Source organism: Lolium perenne, chromosome 4, assembly GCF_019359855.2.
Source record: "Lolium perenne isolate Kyuss_39 chromosome 4, Kyuss_2.0, whole genome shotgun sequence".
In the NCBI taxonomy this organism is placed as follows: domain Eukaryota; kingdom Viridiplantae; phylum Streptophyta; class Magnoliopsida; order Poales; family Poaceae; genus Lolium; species Lolium perenne.
Genome location: NC_067247.2, coordinates 247,146,052 through 247,166,309, shown reverse-complemented (window position 1 = coordinate 247,166,309; position 20,258 = coordinate 247,146,052). Strand labels below are relative to the sequence as shown.

The 20,258-nt window shown below is 44.1% G+C and overlaps 2 protein-coding genes across 3 annotated transcripts; both read left to right on the top strand.

Moving 5' to 3' along the window:
- Window positions 1-6,627: 6,627 nt before the first annotated feature.
- LOC127332363 (uncharacterized) lies at window positions 6,628-10,218 on the top strand. Its single transcript, XM_051358647.2, has 5 exons — window positions 6,628-6,779; window positions 8,547-8,807; window positions 8,895-8,977; window positions 9,059-9,140; window positions 9,885-10,218. The coding sequence occupies exons 1-5, from the start codon at window positions 6,744-6,746 to the stop codon at window positions 9,936-9,938; spliced, it is 516 nt and encodes a 171-aa protein (XP_051214607.1). The 5' UTR covers window positions 6,628-6,743; the 3' UTR covers window positions 9,939-10,218.
- A 4,280-nt stretch (window positions 10,219-14,498) lies between these two features.
- Window positions 14,499-18,362, top strand: LOC127332362 (uric acid degradation bifunctional protein TTL). Of its 2 annotated transcripts, none has more exons than XM_051358645.2 (6): window positions 14,499-14,748; window positions 14,871-14,944; window positions 15,022-15,079; window positions 15,161-15,262; window positions 15,701-15,857; window positions 17,750-18,362. In XM_051358645.2, exons 1-6 carry the CDS (start codon window positions 14,614-14,616, stop codon window positions 18,211-18,213), a joined length of 990 nt encoding a protein of 329 aa, XP_051214605.1. In that variant the 5' UTR covers window positions 14,499-14,613; the 3' UTR covers window positions 18,214-18,362. The 2 variants fall into 2 exon arrangements, with proteins under 2 accessions (XP_051214605.1, XP_051214606.1); XM_051358646.2 differs by having other exon boundaries at window positions 14,501-14,748; window positions 17,825-18,362.
- Window positions 18,363-20,258: the final 1,896 nt, after the last annotated feature.

Genomic DNA, 20,258 nt, shown 5'->3' with positions numbered 1-20,258 from the left:
AAAGAGAAAACGCAGTACCTTTTTGTTGGCCGCGTTGGACCGGCCCATGAATCATCCGCTTCCGGCGGCCCAGACGCTCGGTCCCGCTAAACGACGAACCCGCCAGCTCGTACGGCCGATATAACACTGGAGTACCGAATGTTGAGCCCAATTTTGATCTAGCACCACAGCCCGGCCCGCTAAGCCATCATCTCCTCTTCTTGTATCGTGTTTGCTGGTCTCCCTCGCCCACTCTCTCGCAGCCCGCAGCCGCCATCTCTAGAAGCTTCGAGGCTACCATCGAAACCATGGCAGGCGAAGCCAAGGCCCCGACTCTCGCCGAGGTAAACACAACCGGAGCACCCCCTACCCCGTTTCCTCTTGTACAGAGCAGCTCCCGATCTAGACTTCTCGGCCCGGCACGGTAGGTAGATCCAGCGGGCGCCTCCAGATCTGCGGTTGTCTGATGGGTTCTCGCCGTGCGGGTCTAGGGGATGCTGTTCAGCGGTTGAGGTTTTGGCTGGGTAACAGATGTTGTTTGTATTTCGCGGATTCCGAAACGCGGAGTGGACGATTCATTTGGTCGATGTACTTGCGAGTATAGGAGCCTGTACGTGTAAATTGTCAGGATTCGGAGTGGAATAATTATCAATGGTAATGTTGAGCAGATCATATTCTTCTGAATTGTTTAATGCAATATGCATAGCCTGTGATACCTTAATATTCATCATGCTGTATTTCATCCGCTCCTCTGCCCCAGACCAACCCCACCCAAACATGTCACTGGTGCGTCTAGCTGGCAACCCTAACCTGGCATTTTTTGTGAATCGTCGTAGAGCACAACATTGTGGAATTTCAGTAAATTTCAAGAAATGCAGCACATGCAGTATGTGCTTGCAAGGGATCCCCTTTCGAATCATCCTTTGACAGCTGCACCTTATAATTTCTGCCACCTTGGGTCTATATTCCACGTAGAACCTGGTCCTTACATGATTCCTCCATGCCACAATGAAGATGTTTGAGTCTCCTACCTGCATTTTTTCTAAGATCTCTAAGCCGCCAATCTTTGAAAGCTCACCTTGAATAATATAGAACACAGCAGGAGTGAAGATTTTTGCAGCAGCAACCTCTGGTTCTCTGAAATTAGTAATTGGCACTGGTGTAGTCTGTGAAGCCGTGCAGTCGTCGTGGGCTTCGTTCTCACGGAGACGGACAATTGCGTTGTCGTAGTGCATAATCATATCAACAATTGTCATTTCCCCATCTAGGTGCAGGTGTAGACAAGAGTTTAAACTTTCACTCCGCTGGTTACTTTTCATACCCAGCCAGAATCCTTCAGAGAGATACGCTGCAGCCCAAAGTTTCCTCTTGTTATACATCATCTTCATCCATGTTCTGGTTTTTGGGGATTGCCATTTTCTGTAAAATGCATGCCATCGCTCCTCAAATACTTGCTCTGAGGTGGTGTAATACAGAAGAGTCCTGAACTCGTTCAGTGACTTGTTAGGTAGATGCATCTCCATATTTTTTTCAATGTGGAAGGCTGCAGATGCGATGCGACACACCAGAAAATACTTTTCCGATTGCGCCGATCATCGCGTAATCGCATCCGTGATTATCGCTTTTGGCTTCGTTGACACATCGCTTTGAGAAAGGTCTTTAGAAGCCAAACATATGTTTGTTCATTCTCGCTTGAAAGGATGGCACACCCAAAAACCGTTGTCCTACGGTGGTTGTTCAAGCCCACAAAAGGAACAAATGGCATCTTATATTTATTCATCTTGTATGTGCTATCAAACACCAGCACATCTCCGTAGTCCCGGTAATCCCTACGTGATCGGGAATCACACCGTAACATGTGCTTCAGACGGCCTTTGTCATCAACGTCATATTCATAGAAAAATTCAGGGTCCCTCTTTTTCCTCTTTGCCATAATGCGGATGGCTGTGGTAGCGTCACCGTCGAAAAGCAGCCTCCTCCTCTCCCTAGAGCACATGTTGTACAAATCTTTTCTTGTGAATCCAACACCGGCAAATGAACCGGAGCCTGCAATGAATTTTCTCATAATGAGGTGCTTCCTCGACCCCATGGATCCCAAAGGTGATAATATCTCGGATCTCTGGCGTCGTTGATCGTCCTATGGGACCGAAGAAACGGAGTCTCACATGGTTCAGCTGGGTCATGGTTATGTTTGTCTCGAAAATCTTCAACAACCCGAAACCGGTTCTTCCATCAAACTTCACCACCAAACGTGCCTTGCAGCCGCAGCCGAGACTCGTGTCTGAGCCTATATACGTTCCTGGGTGGTCGCCATTTTTGGGACGTCCGCCTTTTCTCGAACACACAAAACACCTTAGCCAAATTACTCCATCATCAAACCGCTTAACCTGGTCCACGGACGCTGAACCCATAATCTTTAGCATATCTGTTGTAGAAAGAAAATGCTGCTGCTTAGAAATAAAAGTCATCTCTTTTATCATCCAAGATAAATCCCGATTATTATCGGGATATTCATTGCCATTGCTACCTTTCTGTTTTCTCAGGTGACTAGCGCTTGGCGTCGTCTCGCAAGTGTAAAATGTAGGCATTAATTAAAACTATAAATTTATGTGTTCCAGCTATATGAGACTCGATAAAAAAGAGATAACAACCTGACTCATGTCAACAGAATCCTCAGAACCGATGCACCTTCCACATCATCGGTATGACCCGTGTCCAAGTCGATTCACCGTAATAGTCGTACTCAAGCTGCGTGTCAAATTGTGCCTGAAATTTATTAATGCATTTTGATCGTCATCATTTAGTAACCGTAAATTTTACGATTGTCATCATTTCATGCATCATTTTATGTCATTTTTATGAGTCACTACACATACCTCACTAGTATTTAGACTGCTCCGTGTGTTCACCATGGTTCTCATCATTTTGATCGTCTATGTGTTTACCATGGTTCTCATCATTATCAAATTCATCGTACGCAATCTGCATAAATTATGACAGGAGCCATATATTATTTGATGATGCTGGACTGCTGGTAATCGAAATGAAAAATAGTGCACCAAGAATATATAGTAATGTGGCTCACATCAAACTCGTCTTCGCTCCAGCCGTCTTCGTGCTGCAAATTTTCCTCCATTTCGAGTCATCGGAATTATAGCCGACGTACTCGTTTTGTTCCTCAATCATACCAGAGATATAGAGTTCTCCATATTCTGTAGTATTGGACCATAATTACAATTGAAAAACCGGCAGATTTGCATCCTCTTACTATGCTAGAAGATGAAGTCATGGGTACCTCTAATTTTAAACCCTAGCGGGGAAGATGCCGAGCCGGTGGCGCGCCTTTCCAAGGTCGTCGATCTGCGGGGGGCGGCGTGGAGATGCGAAACAACCACCGGCGACGACGGACGTGCCGGCAACAACCGCCGACGGCCGGGCCGGCAACAAGCGCTATGCGTTTTACTTAGCGACGGCGTGGAACAGCTCGATCAGATCTCCAGGGCCGATGAAAACGATGCATGTAATGGGAGCTAATCACGGTGATTAGCTTAGCACATGGGACCCACCCACGTGGGGTCGTCCGTATAGATACGCCTAGGCCCTGTATACCCATACGAGCCTTGTACTGGGCTTGGATATGGGTTTCGGCGGGCAGCACAAAAAAACAAATTCGGGACCACCGTACCCCTTCGGCGATGAGTCGCGAGTTTGCACAGGGTGCGCACCGAAGCACACCTCGTAACATAATATGCTAGCTAGGTGTATAGAGCATATTTTGATCTTGTCAATTCCCCTAATTAAGTCAATCTCTGTAATCGCGTGTAACCATATATGGCCTATTGGGTTGACCATAAACACGCACACGATGACACGATACCAACACAACGGTATCACTCCCACGTAAAACGTGCAGTCCCATGAAAATTTGTACTTCATGAGAGGCCGGAAAAGTTCGCCGAGAAGACAACTCTGCCTGAAAAAGACATCGTCATGTTCAAGCTGTTGAGCGATGGCTTCAAGATGACGCTACTCAAGAACAACACGTCCTCCGAGATGTTCATGTTTGTAGATGCCATGACACGACAATGCAAGCATTGCTAGTTTCATTGGCTCGTTAGTTTGTTGGGAGGTCATTTGAATCATTCCTTTTCTGCCAGAGGAGTGTTCCCTTGGTGTAAATAGTAGCCATGTTACATTGGATGCGCCTGCTTGTTCAACTCAAGTATCCACGTCATTATTCTCAATTGTCTGTGTTAGTTAATAATTCAGCTATGGTTGTGTTGTCGTAATCTCACCTTTTTTTAATATGTAGAGCACATCTCATTAGGGGTGCCCTATGATAGCTTCGCTGGCAAACAAACAACACTACTTTGCCTCTGCTCCTCCAGAAACGGAAAGTACAAGCATCCAATCAATCACACCTCTACGTCTCTCCGTATATGACCCGAGAAACCAAATAACATCAACAACGTGGATTTTTGGATCGTTTCTCTATGGCCATGCCCCCTAGGGCATGCTACCTTAGGGCTTCAAAGTTAGCGGAGGCAACCCATCATGCCCTTAGGCTACGCCTTAGTGTGATCCCGCAAAACAAACATGCATGCAAATTCGTATCCAACCATATCGATTATAATTTATCTTCTTTAACCATTTTTTTTTGCTTATTTTCTATTATTTTCTTACTTATGATGCTACTTTATCATAGGAGATTGCATGATAAGCTAAATAAGACACAATTCAACAACTCTAAATTAAAATGTGGCACCACCTGCTAGTTGCACCTCTTTGATATGGATTATCATATCGGGCGAAGGCTATTGGCATGGCTGCATCACATGGGGATCAATAAGGGTGCAAGTGGAATCCCACTTGTAAGTCATGTTCAAACCCACAAGTCAACTTTTGAGCAAAAAAATCAAACTAAGTGACTTTGATGCAGTCAATCTCACTTACACCCAAAGAATTAAGAGGTTGCAGCTTTGCAGGTGACATGCACGATGACCTTGTGCTTTGCACTGTTGTATTAGATGCATGACTATTTTTGTGTTGAGGCTTCACAAACTTCGAGCGATTTAACTTTCATGAGGTGTGAACATGTAATTTAAGACTGGCACATGCTTTGAAAAAGGAAAAAGACTCAAGAAAGAAAAGAAGGCTTTGAAAAAGGAAAAGACAGGACGAGAGACCATATACTTTTTGGGAAGGCTTAACGGTGATTTATGGGCATGGGCGCTAGAGAAAAGCGGATGTTTTACACGTTCATGTTACAAAGCAATGATTCACTTCCCAACAAATTGAGCATGTGTCAAGGTCTCACAAGTGGTATACGATTTTATGGAAGTTAGAAGTGCCAACCAAATTTCGTGCTTTCTAGTGGTAGGGTTATCAATGAGTATGTTCCGTGCAATCAATAGCTTAAAATGAGACAGGTGGAGGAGCTTGCATTCTACAAGACTTTCGGTGTGGAGCAAGAGACCATATTCTATGGACTCTTTGTGTGCACCTAGCCACCTAGGTGCGTTTATTGTGGCAAGAACTAAAGAAAGCAGTGCAGATCAAAACCCTTAAACTTCACCCTAGATCATGTGAAACTGATTTGATACATAGTACAAAGTCCACAAGGGATGAAACTTGTGTGATTCTATGTGGCTGCTGGTCAGTCTGGTAAAAAAGAAACTCGATGGCAACGAAGACCAATTGATCATCGGCTTAGTTCATTGGGCCCTAGAGGCAGACACTAGAGATGAGAGTTCTGAAATTCAATTCTAATGATCATGCACGTGAGGGTACCGTAACCTTCTTTTTTTTAATGTGAGGGTACCGTAACCTTGGTGATGAAAGATCATGATGGTAGCATTCTTCTGGGACAAGCGTTTTGGTATAGCGATGCAACAAGCACATTAATCATGCCAGCGCTTTCAACTCCTCAAGGTGGATATTATGCTAAAGAAGTGTTAATCTAATGGGAGACCCTAGAGGTGGCAGAAGTTCAATTTTAAAAAATTAATTCTTAAAAGTAAAGGAAAACAGAAAAGAAAAGAAAAAACAGAACATAATAGAAAAACATGATTAAAAAACTCAAACACTTAACTGGGCCGTTCCGTACCACGGGCAGGGTGTGTGACGCGCAGTACGCGTCAACCTGGTTGGTGTACATGAAAAGCCGACGGATCCCCCATTCCATATTCACCGCCCAATACAAGCGTTATCTGGGGCGCGGGCCGCAGCAGGTGCTAGATGGGTCAGGCCCAATAGCGAGGGTGGGATGTTTCCGGTGTTTTTTCATTGGTTTTCTATTGTTTTTCCTTGGTTTATTCGATTTTCTTGGTCAGTTTTTCAAACTTTTTAACATTTTGAACATTTTTCAGATTTAAATTTTTTCGAATTTGAACTTTTAAGTTTGAATTTTTTATTTTAAAATTTTCAAGTTCGAACAATTTAAAAGTTTATTTTTTTAGAAAAATAAACAGAAAGAAAAAAGAGAAAACGCAGTACCTTTTTGTTGGCCGCGTTGGACCGGCCCATGAATCATCCGCTTCCGGCGGCCCAGACGCTCGGTCCCGCTAAACGACGAACCCGCCAGCTCGTACGGCCGATATAACACTGGAGTACCGAATGTTGAGCCCAATTTTGATCTAGCACCACAGCCCGGCCCGCTAAGCCATCATCTCCTCTTCTTGTATCGTGTTTGCTGGTCTCCCTCGCCCACTCTCTCGCAGCCCGCAGCCGCCATCTCTAGAAGCTTCGAGGCTACCATCGAAACCATGGCAGGCGAAGCCAAGGCCCCGACTCTCGCCGAGGTAAACACAACCGGAGCACCCCCTACCCCGTTTCCTCTTGTACAGAGCAGCTCCCGATCTAGACTTCTCGGCCCGGCACGGTAGGTAGATCCAGCGGGCGCCTCCAGATCTGCGGTTGTCTGATGGGTTCTCGCCGTGCGGGTCTAGGGGATGCTGTTCAGCGGTTGAGGTTTTGGCTGGGTAACAGATGTTGTTTGTATTTCGCGGATTCCGAAACGCGGAGTGGACGATTCATTTGGTCGATGTACTTGCGAGTATAGGAGCCTGTACGTGTAAATTGTCAGGATTCGGAGTGGAATAATTAGCAGTTCGTGCCCCTGGTCTGTCTTGATCAGCTTAAACCAGTAATTGGCTCGTGCTAAGTGCCCGTGGATGTGAATTTTACATCTGCCATGCTGTTCTTGGTGTAGTTGGGTTGTTTGGGGATCAATTGTTTAGTGAAGTGGGCCGATGGTGTGATTCGTGCAGAGGTTTGAGTAGTGTGGTCTACTTGAGGCTGGAGAAATTGAAAATTGTTTGAAGGATTTGTTGTAAATGAGTAGTAGGAGCTCATACTTTTTTCAAGATTCTAGATGGGTTGGGATTTTTGCAGAATTATAATTTTTCTGGTGGTTCTAGAATGTTTCAAAACAATTAGGACATCTTTGTGTATATTGGATATTGCAGGCGAAGTTTCTAAATATGTGATCTCTTATTTGTAAGCCTCAGCCTAATTTGTTGTCCCAACCATAAATAGGGCAAACTGAACCCACCTATTGGACCACTGCCATTTGCCGTGATCCTTGTGTTCAAAGAGAAAAAATATTAAGTAGTTGGAACTTCAGAAGTTGATATAAATGGTTCTAGCAATACTCCTAGGGTCAGTTACACAGTTAGTTTGTGAAAGTTTGTGAGTGTGAACCAGGCTACTTTATTGGAATAGTTCACTTTACAGATTTTTGTTGGTAGTGCTCATATGTAATCATCCTGAGCAGAGGGTGAAGTATTTTTCCTTACCAAAATTTGAAAGTCTGTTGTGTCTATAACATTCTTGAAGAAACTGCATCTCATGTATATATATTCATAATTACACGTGAGCTTCTGGTGTGGCAAAAGGTTCTGTGTGGAAGTTAGTACTGTTGCTTGCTTTTGTATACTGCATCGCATATTTTATAGATGTGCTTATATTGGTGCTAGACAACTGCTTTAAGCTACTTTGCATTTTTTTTTTCAGTTCTGTGACATTTTCATACAATTTGTTGAAATTTGAAATAGCTTGTGATTTTGTAGGTGTTAGTGATGATTTAGTTATATGGCTTGTTTCCCAAAAGAAAGGTAGTTATGTGGATCTGCATGTACGAATTATGTAGTAACTATTTGTTGTACATGAAGAATTGCAAGAATGTATATACAATTTTCTTAGAAACTATGCAGTGCTTGGTCTTTAGCACATGCAGAGAATCTGGAGTTAGGCCTTCTGTCAATAATCATATTTGGCTAGGAAATGTAGAGTAGTCTATGATAATAAAAACTTAGATATGTGTGTCTACGTGAGTCCCTTCTCAAAGTTATGCACCACGTGATTATTAGTTATGTTCTGCTTGATAGAATTAGAATATTGTTCATGTTACACGCAGGATTTGATTTCTTTCTTTGTCTGCCCAAAACATAAATAATGATATATTAAGTATTTGTTATGTAAGTTGGTTTGTGTGTATTGTGGTATTCCATCACTTTTGGTCTTTTGAGATCCAGAACCTGTGTTTTAAACTTGACCTCCATTTGCAGGAATATTCACTCCCACCACAAGAGGTTCCAGCGGAAAAAGCAGCTGAGGAGAAACCTGAAATTGCTACTGAGGCTGAACCTGTCCCTGCATCAAATGATGAAGCCCCTCCAGCTGCTGAGGCGCCAGCTAGTGTAGAAGATAAGAGTGAAACATCTGTGCAAGATGATGTTGACAAGTCGGAAGCAGAGGAAACCAACACTGCAACAGAGGAAGCAACTGAGACTGCTGAGGAAGAGGCTGAAGAGAAACCAGAAATCAAGGTTTGATACCATTATTATAAACTAATTAATGGTAAAATAACAGTTCATGTTATAAGTGCCAATTACTGAGCATGTTTCATTTTACAGATTGAGACAGCACCAGCAGATTTCCGTTTTCCAACAACTAATCAATCAAGGCACTGTTTCACACGCTATGTTGAGTATCATAGGTATGACTATTGCTTTCATAAAGTGGAGAGGTGTATTGGTTCACATGCAGGCATTCTCAGTAACTGTGGTTGCTTAATCAGGTGTGTTGCTGCGAAAGGAGATGATGCCCCTGAATGTGACAAGTTCGCAAAATACTACCGATCTCTTTGCCCTGGTGAATGGGTATGTTTTTCCTGCTTTCACACTGTCTGTAAAGTTTCCTTTCGGTATTGAGAACTTGAGATTAACAAAGTATGTTTGTGCATTCCATGATTTAGCTCGTTTGTGTATGCTCTTCATGTGGTGATAATTGTTGCACTTGGCAGTACTGCCATTAATGTTTTTATATAGATGAATTTTGAAGAGGCCAAAATAAGCTTCTGCAGTGTTATTGGCACAGACATAGTTTATTAAAGATTACTATTGGTATGAAAGTGGTATTCACTGACTTCGGTCTCCTTGCACTGTGGGTTTATTAAGCTGGATATGTAGTTCTTCCAAAAAAAGATGAATACCTTTGGATCCATGAACTTGTGATTCATTTTTAAGTGTCAAATCGGTTTGCCTGGTGAATGACAATCTGGCAGCTCTATTTTCTAGAATCATTTATCCTGCTTACTGTTACTTCTGATAATTTAATTTATAACAACGCAAAACTGTAAACCCTGAACTTTTTTTTTTTTGCTGGTTTTCGTATAAACCAGTCTACATGAGCTAGAGAGAATTGGTTTGAGTCACTACTACTGTAATGCATATTTTTTTGTACATTAATCATCAGTTTCACATGGACACTTATAAGCATGATTGAATCTGCCACTTCTTAGTTGTATATTGCATCTAGTCGCAATGTAACACGTTTATATCAGTCCTAAATAACGTTTGGGCTCTTGAGAGTTGACCGTTGTTAATATTGTGTTTGATCTGCAGGTTGACCGTTGGAATGAGCAACGGGAAAACGGCACTTTCCCAGGACCTCTGTAATCTTGCGTAAAGGGAAAACTCTGCCTCTCTGATTGATGACAGGTTATGGGAGCTGGAGGGATCGTCTTTCTTTTTTGGAGAACTTTAAAAATAAATATTCTTCAGTTACCTGGATGATGTCTTAGGACTCTTCCTAACGATCACTTCCCGCCAGGGATACGTGCATTACGGCTATAATTTTCGTGCTACTGTTCTCTCAGGATGATGAGGTTGCTCGCCTGGAGAAAATACATGTTGACATAAATCTTGTCATGTTCATGCTTTGTTATCTTCACTGTAACTTTTACGTGTCCAGTTTGGTGAGCGTGCAAGCATGCACTTTAGGATTTCTTCAGACCGTGCTTAAATTTTGCAAATACCGTTTTTATAGCGTTGATCTCCACCTGTTAGGTTGCCATTTCAAAATTTGCACGGAAGTACCTCATACCTTGTTTCTGACAAGACAAACTGCTGTGCTGCTAAGGATGTAGAGTAAACCTGCAAGCCCACATTATATCAAAACTAAAACTTGTTAGTCTGACCTAAAAATTGCACTGAGCTGATTTTTATAAGACCTGTTTGTTGGTTTATGCTGTCTCTGGTTTGCTTCCTTTGCCCTACTCATTTCGCCCTGATATAGTGATATTCATGTTGCTTATCAACTCGCTCTGTTTCATAAATCTTGATGTGGTTTTAGTTCATTTTGAACTGAAACTGTGATAAGAATTTTGAAACAAAGTTTTAAAATAAAACCACGACTAAGAAGTGTGGAACCATGCATGTAGTACATTCTCAGTCTGGCTCTCCTAGCGGCACCATCATGGCTAGAGCCTCTGCAGAAAATATGCAAATGGTTGTACAGTCTCTTACAGCGTGAAAGGCATGTAAAATTTCATTACAAAGATGATCATTAGTAAAAAAGAAGGATTTACAACTAATGCCATAAAAAAATGTATCCAATCAATATTTCTTCATACGACAAATTGGTCATATCCTATATAACTAAGAAGATCATCCCCACTACCTTATTTCTCTCAACATGCAGCTATGACACATCAGCGGTCCCACTAACCTATCTTGGCTACATCACCCTGCTAGCTTTGGCAGAGCGACCAACTCTTTTGTTCAGACCTAACCTACCTGTTTGTATTCCGGAAAGCACCAAGGATAAAACAAACAATCCATAATTATAGCGATTTGTTTCCGGTTCGTATTACGTAGTCTACTCCATCCTCTCCCCTTCCTACTACCTTCCCCCGACGATCCATCCCAAGTCATGCGTCTTATAAGACTATGCATATGCCGAGTCCCCCAATGTATCACTCTTCTTTGGATACAAGATCACCAATGCTTTTCCTCTTTTCTTTTTTCAAGAACACGCGAAGGATCGCATGTCATTTGCATTAAGATAGAAAAAGAACTTGATACAAACTCACACAAGAACAGAGGTCGAAGAGACCTTGTCCAACCACACACACAACCACACCTCCGCACCAACATCGACTAAACAAAACTCGACTTGCTCGATCCATTGCCAACCATGGCGAAGAACCGCGACACCGAGCGCTGAGACCGCGTCACGACCGGTGCCAGAAGCTTCCGAAGAACAGCCATGACTTCAAGCAGCAGCCCGAGCAACGTACCACCCACCTGTGCGCCTAGACAGAAGAAGTCGGCAAGTGAACGGCAGGCTCGGACCGGACCCGAAGAAGACTACGCCAAGGAAACGCCGGCAATGGCGTACATTGCGCCCTCAAAGCCCATGCCTTGCACCAGAACCAAAACCAACTCCAGCAGCCGCCCTAGAGACTCCCCAAGCAACTCCTACAGCACCCCCAACGAGGTAACGACGCCGTGGCGCCGCTGCTGCATGTACCGGCATGCCGGACTTAGGGTTTCCCCTGATGCTAGAGGAAGGGGATTCGCAGTCGAGGCCATAACGACGCCTTCAAGAAGGAAACGGCACCCGCAGGCGTCGCCGTCGTCAGCGCGAAGCAGGGATTTCTCCCTGGCCCGCCGCTCATCCCCACGAGGTCCATCGGAGCAGTTGCAAACGGAGATGGAAGACCACCAGCGCAAGGAGAGGAATTTTGCATCGTCGTCGTTGGGAGAGGGGCTCCACGCCACCGCCGGCCGGATCATGGCAGGAGGCCTCCATCCGCCGCCGCATGGCCCCACGCCTGCCGGCCACCGGGCCGGCGCCCACTGAAGGCCGCCAGACCCCCCACGCCGGCACCACTGCAGCCTCAGCAGCAGCACCCCAACGGTGCCCATTCGCGTCGCCGCCCGCTGCAGTCGCCGCCCGGCCGCGCCTCCGGCCCGCCAAAGCCCATCGGCCCTCTCCGGGCCCGATGGCCCTGCCGCCGCGAGCGCCGCACAGGAGCGCTCCTCGCACCACCGCGGGCGCCGAGCCAACGGCCGAGCATCACGCCCGCCGCCGGCCGCCACACCACCCTCCACATCGGCCCGAGCCCGCCGGCTCGGCTTCCCCTCCCCTGGACCGCCAGCGCCCCCACGAGCCGGTCACCACCACACAGCTAGGATCCCTCGACAGCCTTTGGCGCCAAGGGGGCCGCCACCGCCGCGGCGAAGGCTGGCGGCGGCAGCGGCAACGGCGTCCTATGCGGGTGGGCTCGAGGCGGGCGCGATTTTTCGCCCCTAGCGCCGCCTGGGGAGCGACGCGAGGGGAAAGTGTCTTTTTTTTTTTTGGACGCGATTTTTCCTCTTTTCTGATCCATCTCCTTGCCGTAACAGCTTTCTCAACAGCATTGGGTGAATGATTTATGTCATCGATTGAAGTATGGATCATGGCATGCGTCCGCATGTACAGATTGGAGTTCATGCATTTATCTCCTCTATTCATCTTAGATCTCATCTGCTGGTTTTCTGTCTGTTCTATTCTACTTTAATTTCCAGGCATTTTATCCTGATAATTTCGACATAGTGGGCATTTGGTGGAGAATACAGGTATATTGATTATAATGCCTAATATTTTTCCATCGGCCTAAATGTCATGTCTGCTTGTGCTTAATCCAGATACGGGGAAACTTTTCTTTATAATTACAGGGTGTGCATATATCATCTGCGAGACTGCGTTCTATTTTATGCCCACCTCTTTTACATGATTGGAACCTGATTCAGATACATATATATGTCTTTTCTTGAGGTTATACATTAAGAGAACCATCTTATGCGTTAAGAAACAGTTTGGCAGTTCACTTCACATTTTCTTTACAGGGACGAGCACTAGACCTTCATCCTTACAATACGAACTCAACAAACGTAATTGTATTTTATTTATTATACCCATCTTATTTATTTCATGGTTTCCTGTTTTTTCTCCTAATAGATTTTTAAGCATCGACTTTTATTTCAGTCTTCTATTGTTGGATCATTATCCTGGACTTATTATTACTTTCTGTACTTATTTGTTACATCTCATCTTCATGCAAAGAACTAGGCCAACTTGATTAGGACTGATTATTTCGTGATTGCAGGATCTTCTGTCGCCTCCATACAAAGCACTAATCCATGTACTTTTGTCATCTTTTATTTATTTATATACATGCAAGAACATGTGGTCATATAGCGGTTCAGTTTTATTGTATGTGAGTCATTCCTGTAACCATTACCCTGTCTAGCCTACATGTGGTGAACATTCAAGAGTCATTCTTGCAGCTCCGATTTTTAAGAAGATCACGGTGTCAAATTTGACGATGTTTCGGCCTCATAGGATCTAACCATATGCCATAGTTAGCTACTTTTCTTTGTGCAATCAGCTTAATTAACTGTAGGATTTAACCTAATCTTCTCACAGTCATCTGAATGAAATGTAAATGTATGCTGCAGTTTGGGTAGTTTGAATTGAGTAGATGCATCGGTGATGATTCACATTACAGTCTACCTCAAATCAGTTTCAATGTGAATCATGGTGTAATCTGTTTCAAGCAATTGAATTGTAGATGTAAATACTTTTTTGGAGCACCTGAAAGAACTATTGAAGTATATGATGGACTTAGTTTGATGAGATTGAAATTGAGAGGATCCATCCGTGCTAAAAAATTTGGTGCTAAGTTGTGTCTCTTAGATATCACCCTCACTTGTGTTAGAGCATCTCCAGCCGCGTCCCCCAAACCGTCCCCCAAATTTGGTGCCAGTACCATTACAATTTTGTGACAGATTTACTCAAACACACCATCTTAAAAAACGGAAAGTTTTGCACTTTTTTCTTCAAAACCGGTCATAGCATGTCATCCCAACCAAAAGTGTATTTTTTCTTTTTTAAATGTGATGTGTTGTGGCAAATGTATCATAAAATTGTAATAGTAGCTAGCAAAGACACAATCGAACGGTGTGTTTTGGTAAACGCCTAATACCAATTTTTCTTCAATTTTTTGGTTCCTGTTTCTTGTTTCTCGTTCCCAGTCAGATGATATCATTAAATTTCAATTACAACTTATAACTAGAACGAAAATCATGATACAAATTAAATGGTGTAAAACTTAACCGAGCAGAAGTTACTTCTAGCAAAATCTCTTTTTGTTTTAGCTGAACCACATTTTCTCTTCTGGATCATCATCTTCTTTCTTTCCCCACTCGACACTCCCTACCAAAGCAAAATCTTGGACTGTACCGTCTCCGGATCCGGAGCATCCTTTTGGGGAGTTTTGCGCAGTCCAGCAAGCCACCAGCGAAGATGGCGACGTTGGCTGTGGAGGATGTGCTGCGGGTGAACGGTTGCCGCCGTTTCGCCGCCGCGCTGGCCGCCGCCTCTCCCTTCGCCTCCCTCGCCGACGCGCTCCTCGCCGCCCGCCGCATCTGGCTCAACGAGGTAGGTAGCCCTCGATCGCCGAGTCTCTCTCTCCCCGCGCTCCCCTTCCTCCCGTCCCGATCCACCTCACTTCCCGTACTGATCCTTGCTGCTCATGCGCGTGCCATCGCTGACGAATCAAGGTCGACGTGAATGGATGGCTGGAGGCCTTCGCCGCGCACCCGGCCATCGGCACCACCTCTCCCTCCGTCTCCAAGTTGGTTTCCTTACTCTTACTTCTGTTGGGCTTCAGTTCGCTTCTTGCTGTCGATGATCTTCAGTCACTGACTGCAGGTGGAGCAAGGAGGAGCAATCGGCAGCGATTTCCACAGCCACTGATTCGACCGCGCAGGTGACACGCCCTTGTTCGCTGCGTCCCTCGCGTCTGTGATCTGATTTGTGGACTCAATTCCCTTTATTCGAACTGTTACAGGAGCTGGCCGAATGGAACGCCAGATACAGGGACAAGTTTGGTTTCGTGTTCATGATATGCGCGTCTGGGAGGACTGCCCCTGAGGTCTTAGCTGAGCTTAAGGTCTGCATATGTCCATCCTAAATCCTAATACTGTATTTGGTTCCTGTAATTGACGCATATATGCCTGTCTGGGTCATTTCAATAATTCTTGTAGCAGCAATGAGGCTTGTTTGTGCTGAACACTTTGCTACTAGTCCTCTCTCTCTCTCAAATAATGTGGTATTGTCATCCGTGGAATACCAGCAAAATCATCCATGGTATAGTAGTGCCCTTCCTATGTGAATCAGGATTCTTGTACTGAAACTAAATTATGTTGTTCATTTGGCTTTTTTACATCGCTAGGGGTACATAATGTTGAGTTATCCTTGATACAGTGCATTTACATGCTATGACGTGATCCCCAAATCGTACTACTAGAAAGCTTTGATGCGACTTTTTTTCCTTCCTATTTCTGTAACGGCCTTAGAGCTATCTTACCATGCTCCTTCTGTTTTTCAGAGACGTTATGCAAATAGGCCAATTGTTGAACTTGAGGGTGCGGCACAGGAAGAGCTGAAGATCACTGAGCTGCGCCTTGCAAAGCTTTTCTCGTCAGAGGCTGCTGCTCCCACTACTTCAGCTGAAGGCCATATTAGCCAACCAGATAAAGCAGCAGGTATTGATCAACTATATCTATTGACACAGTAGGTGGTAAAAAAAATATACTTTTTTCTCCACTTACGTTACTTGTGCCTTTTCTTTGTTATCTACCATTTAGTTCAAAGAAATTGTCCTCACATGCTTGGGTTTTCTTCCAATGGTAGTCTTATTGGTCTATCTGTTAAATGCTACCAAGCCTGGAAATCATTTTCGTGGCCAGTAAAATTGAGTAAACAGTTCTACTATGCGTTTTTGTTTTTTCCATAGGGTGGTGTTACTTTGCATGCAAAGGCTCGTGTTTGATGTTATCTAATCTTTCTACTTTGATCTGGAAATATGGTTGCCTCCCATAGGTTTTTCTATAGCAAGCCCCTCATAGTTTTTTTTTAGCAAGCTCCCAATAGGTTGGTATACGAACTTTGCAAACATAATATACTGACTTGTATTTATGAATACTAAATAAAGGTCTACTCCTGCAATTATCACATACAAGAACTTTGCTTACTGTGGTTCTAGCACTAGGAGTCAAGGTTGCTGAAACATCACGCAGTTTAGCTGCCATGTTGCTTTCACATGCGTGGGAGGACCCTAATCATTGCTGCAAAAAGATCCTGAACAATTTTTTTTCTGTGTAATTTTTTCAGAAATGCAAACATCATTTTGCAGCATTTTCCCGTGAATCTGAAAAACTTGCGAAGTGTAGCAAAACATGTAGTAACATTTTGGACACACCAATGTAGCAAAAGGAAATAGTGGATGCAACAAATCTCCATTGTTTGGAACAAAACATTGGTAAAGCCTTGTCGATGTTTACAACGAAAAAACCAATACATGCAACATTTGTGCCCAACTCTTCCAACATTACAGAAACACGTATGCAGCCTTGGAGAAATCTCTCTGTAGCATGCGCACAAAAATCATTGTAGCATTTTACCCATGCTTAAACAACAAAATCAATAGTCATTTATTGAAATCAGAAACACCTTTTGCAACATTGAAATATCCCCCAAAAAACTGACCTCCACCATCATCTAGCCCTTCGTCCACGAGCTTGCTGGCAATGAATCGGACTTGCTGGAGCCTGATCCTGCGACCCTGCAGTTATTCCTCTCTCCACCCAACTTCCCTAACCTGATCGGAGTTCTCCCCTCGAGCGTCCATGGCTGCAGAAACAAGTATAATCCATGGTGGTCCATTGCATCCATGGCGAGCTCGCCGTCCTTCACGCGTGGTGCCACAGGAGGAGCACCCGACGAGGACGGCGGAGTAGCAGTGGCCACAGCAGCCAGAGTAGTAGGCGGAGGAGCAGGGCGATTGGCCACAGCAGACGGAGGAGTAGGTGGAGGAACGGGGCCGCAACAGCTGGAGTAGTAGGCGAAGGGGTGGCTGTCGCCTGTCGCAGCAGCCAGAGGAGCAGTAGATAGAGGAGGAGCAGCGGGGTGGGGGAGGGCAGTTGAGAGACAAAAGCCGAGCCAGCCAATCCATCAGCCGGCAGTTTTAAAGAGTTCTCCATTTATTAATCTGAATGCAACTCAATTACATCTAGACAAATAGAAACTAGACTCAAAATGAAGTAAACAATTTAACTTCCATTCTAAACATCGTCTTGAAGATAACTGTGTTGAAACGTCACGGAAATAGTTCATATTGCTGAATGAGCATATGCTGGAAAGACAGTCGTATGGCCTGGATTTTCTCATTCTGGGGCTTTGTCTTTTTTATCCATCTTGGCAGTTGTTTTTGCAGTACAATTGTTCGCACTCTATTTTTCCATAATTAGCCAAATTGTTTTGTGCACGCTTTCTTGTGCGTTTTTGGAAGTGGAACATATTGATAGTATTTTTTTTTATATCTGTGCAACTTCTGGTAATTTTAGCTTCTTAATTTTTTTATTGAAATTTTCAAAAGACCGCATGCGGATTATTGGAGCACACCTTGGAGCTCTACCCCAGCCTTCTGCCAATAAAGCTTCTCAAACTACAGGTAGTTCGAACCGGACACGCCCTCCTATCACAACCCATGTGTTGGACACTGCTCTTGGATCACCAGCATCTGGAATTGAAGTTCACCTGGAGATGTGGAAGGCTGTGTCAAGTCCCCCGTCATTCGAGAACAAAGATTTTAACGGATGGACAATGCTAGGCTCTTCAATTACAAACAATGATGGACGCAGCGGTCAACTGATGGACATCGTCGACAATGTGGCTCCTGGTTTCTACCGCATAAGTTTCAATACCTCCAAGTATGCACCGTCAGGGTTCTTCCCTTATGTGAGCATCATATTTGAGATAAAAAAGAGTCAGACGACCGAGCATTTCCATGTTCCTTTGCTGCATTCTCCTTTCTCCTTTACCACTTACCGTGGCAGCTAAGATGTCAACTTGCGTGTAAGTTGCATCTGATCAGGGAAGTGTTCCTAGAACATGTTTAAATGGCTATGAGTCTGATTACATGTCACTGACACTATTATACTTTACTTAAATAATATTGTTCCATCTAACGGGAACGTTGCAATGGCAAAGGAGCAGTGTGTATAAATATTTTTTATAACTTAATATTTGTTATTAGTTTTGTTACTTCTTAACACATGATATGTATGTCTGCAAGATGATTGCTCGCCACCTTTCCAAGTCCTGGTTTGTACTGGGAAAATAATCCGAACGGACGAACTTGAGCCTATTTGTAACATCACGAATATAATGATGCCTTGTCTCAATTTGTTTATTTTTGCTACTCCGTATGAAATTTGGGATATTTGAATACCTTGATAGATGTCGTATTATCATAGAAAATAGTGACAGGTTGTGATGCACTTTCCATGACCTTAAGCGAAGCAAGAAATTCCCTTAGCCATACACCTGCCTTCACTACCTCACACCAACAATATATTCAGCTTGCATGGACAAAAGAGCAGCCGGGTCCTGTTTTTCCTGCTACTCCAAGAAATAGCACCTCCTGCCAAAGTAAGTACTCCATATAACCTAAAGTAGATATCCGGTCATTTGAATCCCCTTGACAATCAGCAACAACATAACCATGAAATATGAGATTATAACCATTGTAATCAATAATCCCTTTCACGTAATCAAATAAATGTTTAACATGATCTAGCATGCTACTCTCCAGGATTTCTTTTGAGCAAATTATTTTGGACAGAGGGAGTAGCATACATGAGACATCCCAAACCATGAATTTGGGATACCACTCATTCTTTCTTTTCCTCGGGACTTTTTTTTTGGACATGTACAATTCCTTGATGAGCTTTTGTTCCATTAACCAAAGATAAATTACTATGCCTGCAAGTTTCCATAGAAATTTGTTTCAAAACCTTTAAAAGATGGAAAGTTCTTAGGGCTCCTTTGATTCATAGGATTTGTATAGAAATTGTGTAGGATTTGGATCCTATGGAAAAATTTCCTACACAAGTTGTTTAATTCATAGGAACATATCCTATAGAAACTAATCCTACAATAATCATGTAGTGCAAAATCTATAGAAAAAACATTAGGTCATACCTTATAGATTCCTTTGCTACAATCAAACACACATCTTCCCATATAATTCAAGTAGGCATGACATCTCAATCCTTTTGTTTTTCCTATTTCTATACCTTTTCTATCCTATGAATCAAAAGAGCCCTTGCAACCGACTGGCCGATGCATCCGCCGGTTCGTTCGAGCCTCCGATGCCCAGCCCTTCCTCCTATCTCTCCCGTATGCTTCTGTGTGTCGCGCTCCAGCACTGTTGGCCCATCTCCGCGTGTGGCCTGGCTGATGGCCATTCTCTGCGTGAGGTGCTTCTCTGCCCCTCCTCTACCCGCCTTAGCCGAGGTTGTTGACTTGCCACTGCTCCAGCCAAGAGTACTTGCTTCAAGTGCAAAAATTGAAGGGCACCACTGGAAGAGCATTTCCCGCCCCAAATGAGTTTTGCGTGTTTGGTGCCAACACAAGATCAATTATATGTGTGTTGATGTACACATGTTATTAAGTTTATCACACACGTCGATATTGGATGCCCCGAAGAAGAAATTGTGGCTGTTATGCTATGTTTCAGCTTTGCTCACGGTGGGCGGAAGTTCCGGCCAATATGGCTGGTACTACCGCCGAGATGCTCTGCTGACCGCACACCCACACATGCGAAGGCCAGAAGTTGTCCGGTAGTACCCCAGCCGGTACTACCACCTTACTTCCGGTGGAATTCCGGAAATTGGATTTTAGTTAGAAGGTTTGGAGGCTTTTTCGGAAGTTGGGCCAGTAGTTGGCCAGTACTATTACCCATACCCCGAGTTTGGCTGCTTGTCTGCCTACAAGTACCAGTCGGACACGTTTTCGTGTTGAACGGCCATATTTGCTTTGTTCTCATATTAGCAGCTTCTTCTCCAATGAAGATCTGCTCGTTCGTCACAGGAAGCAACCCT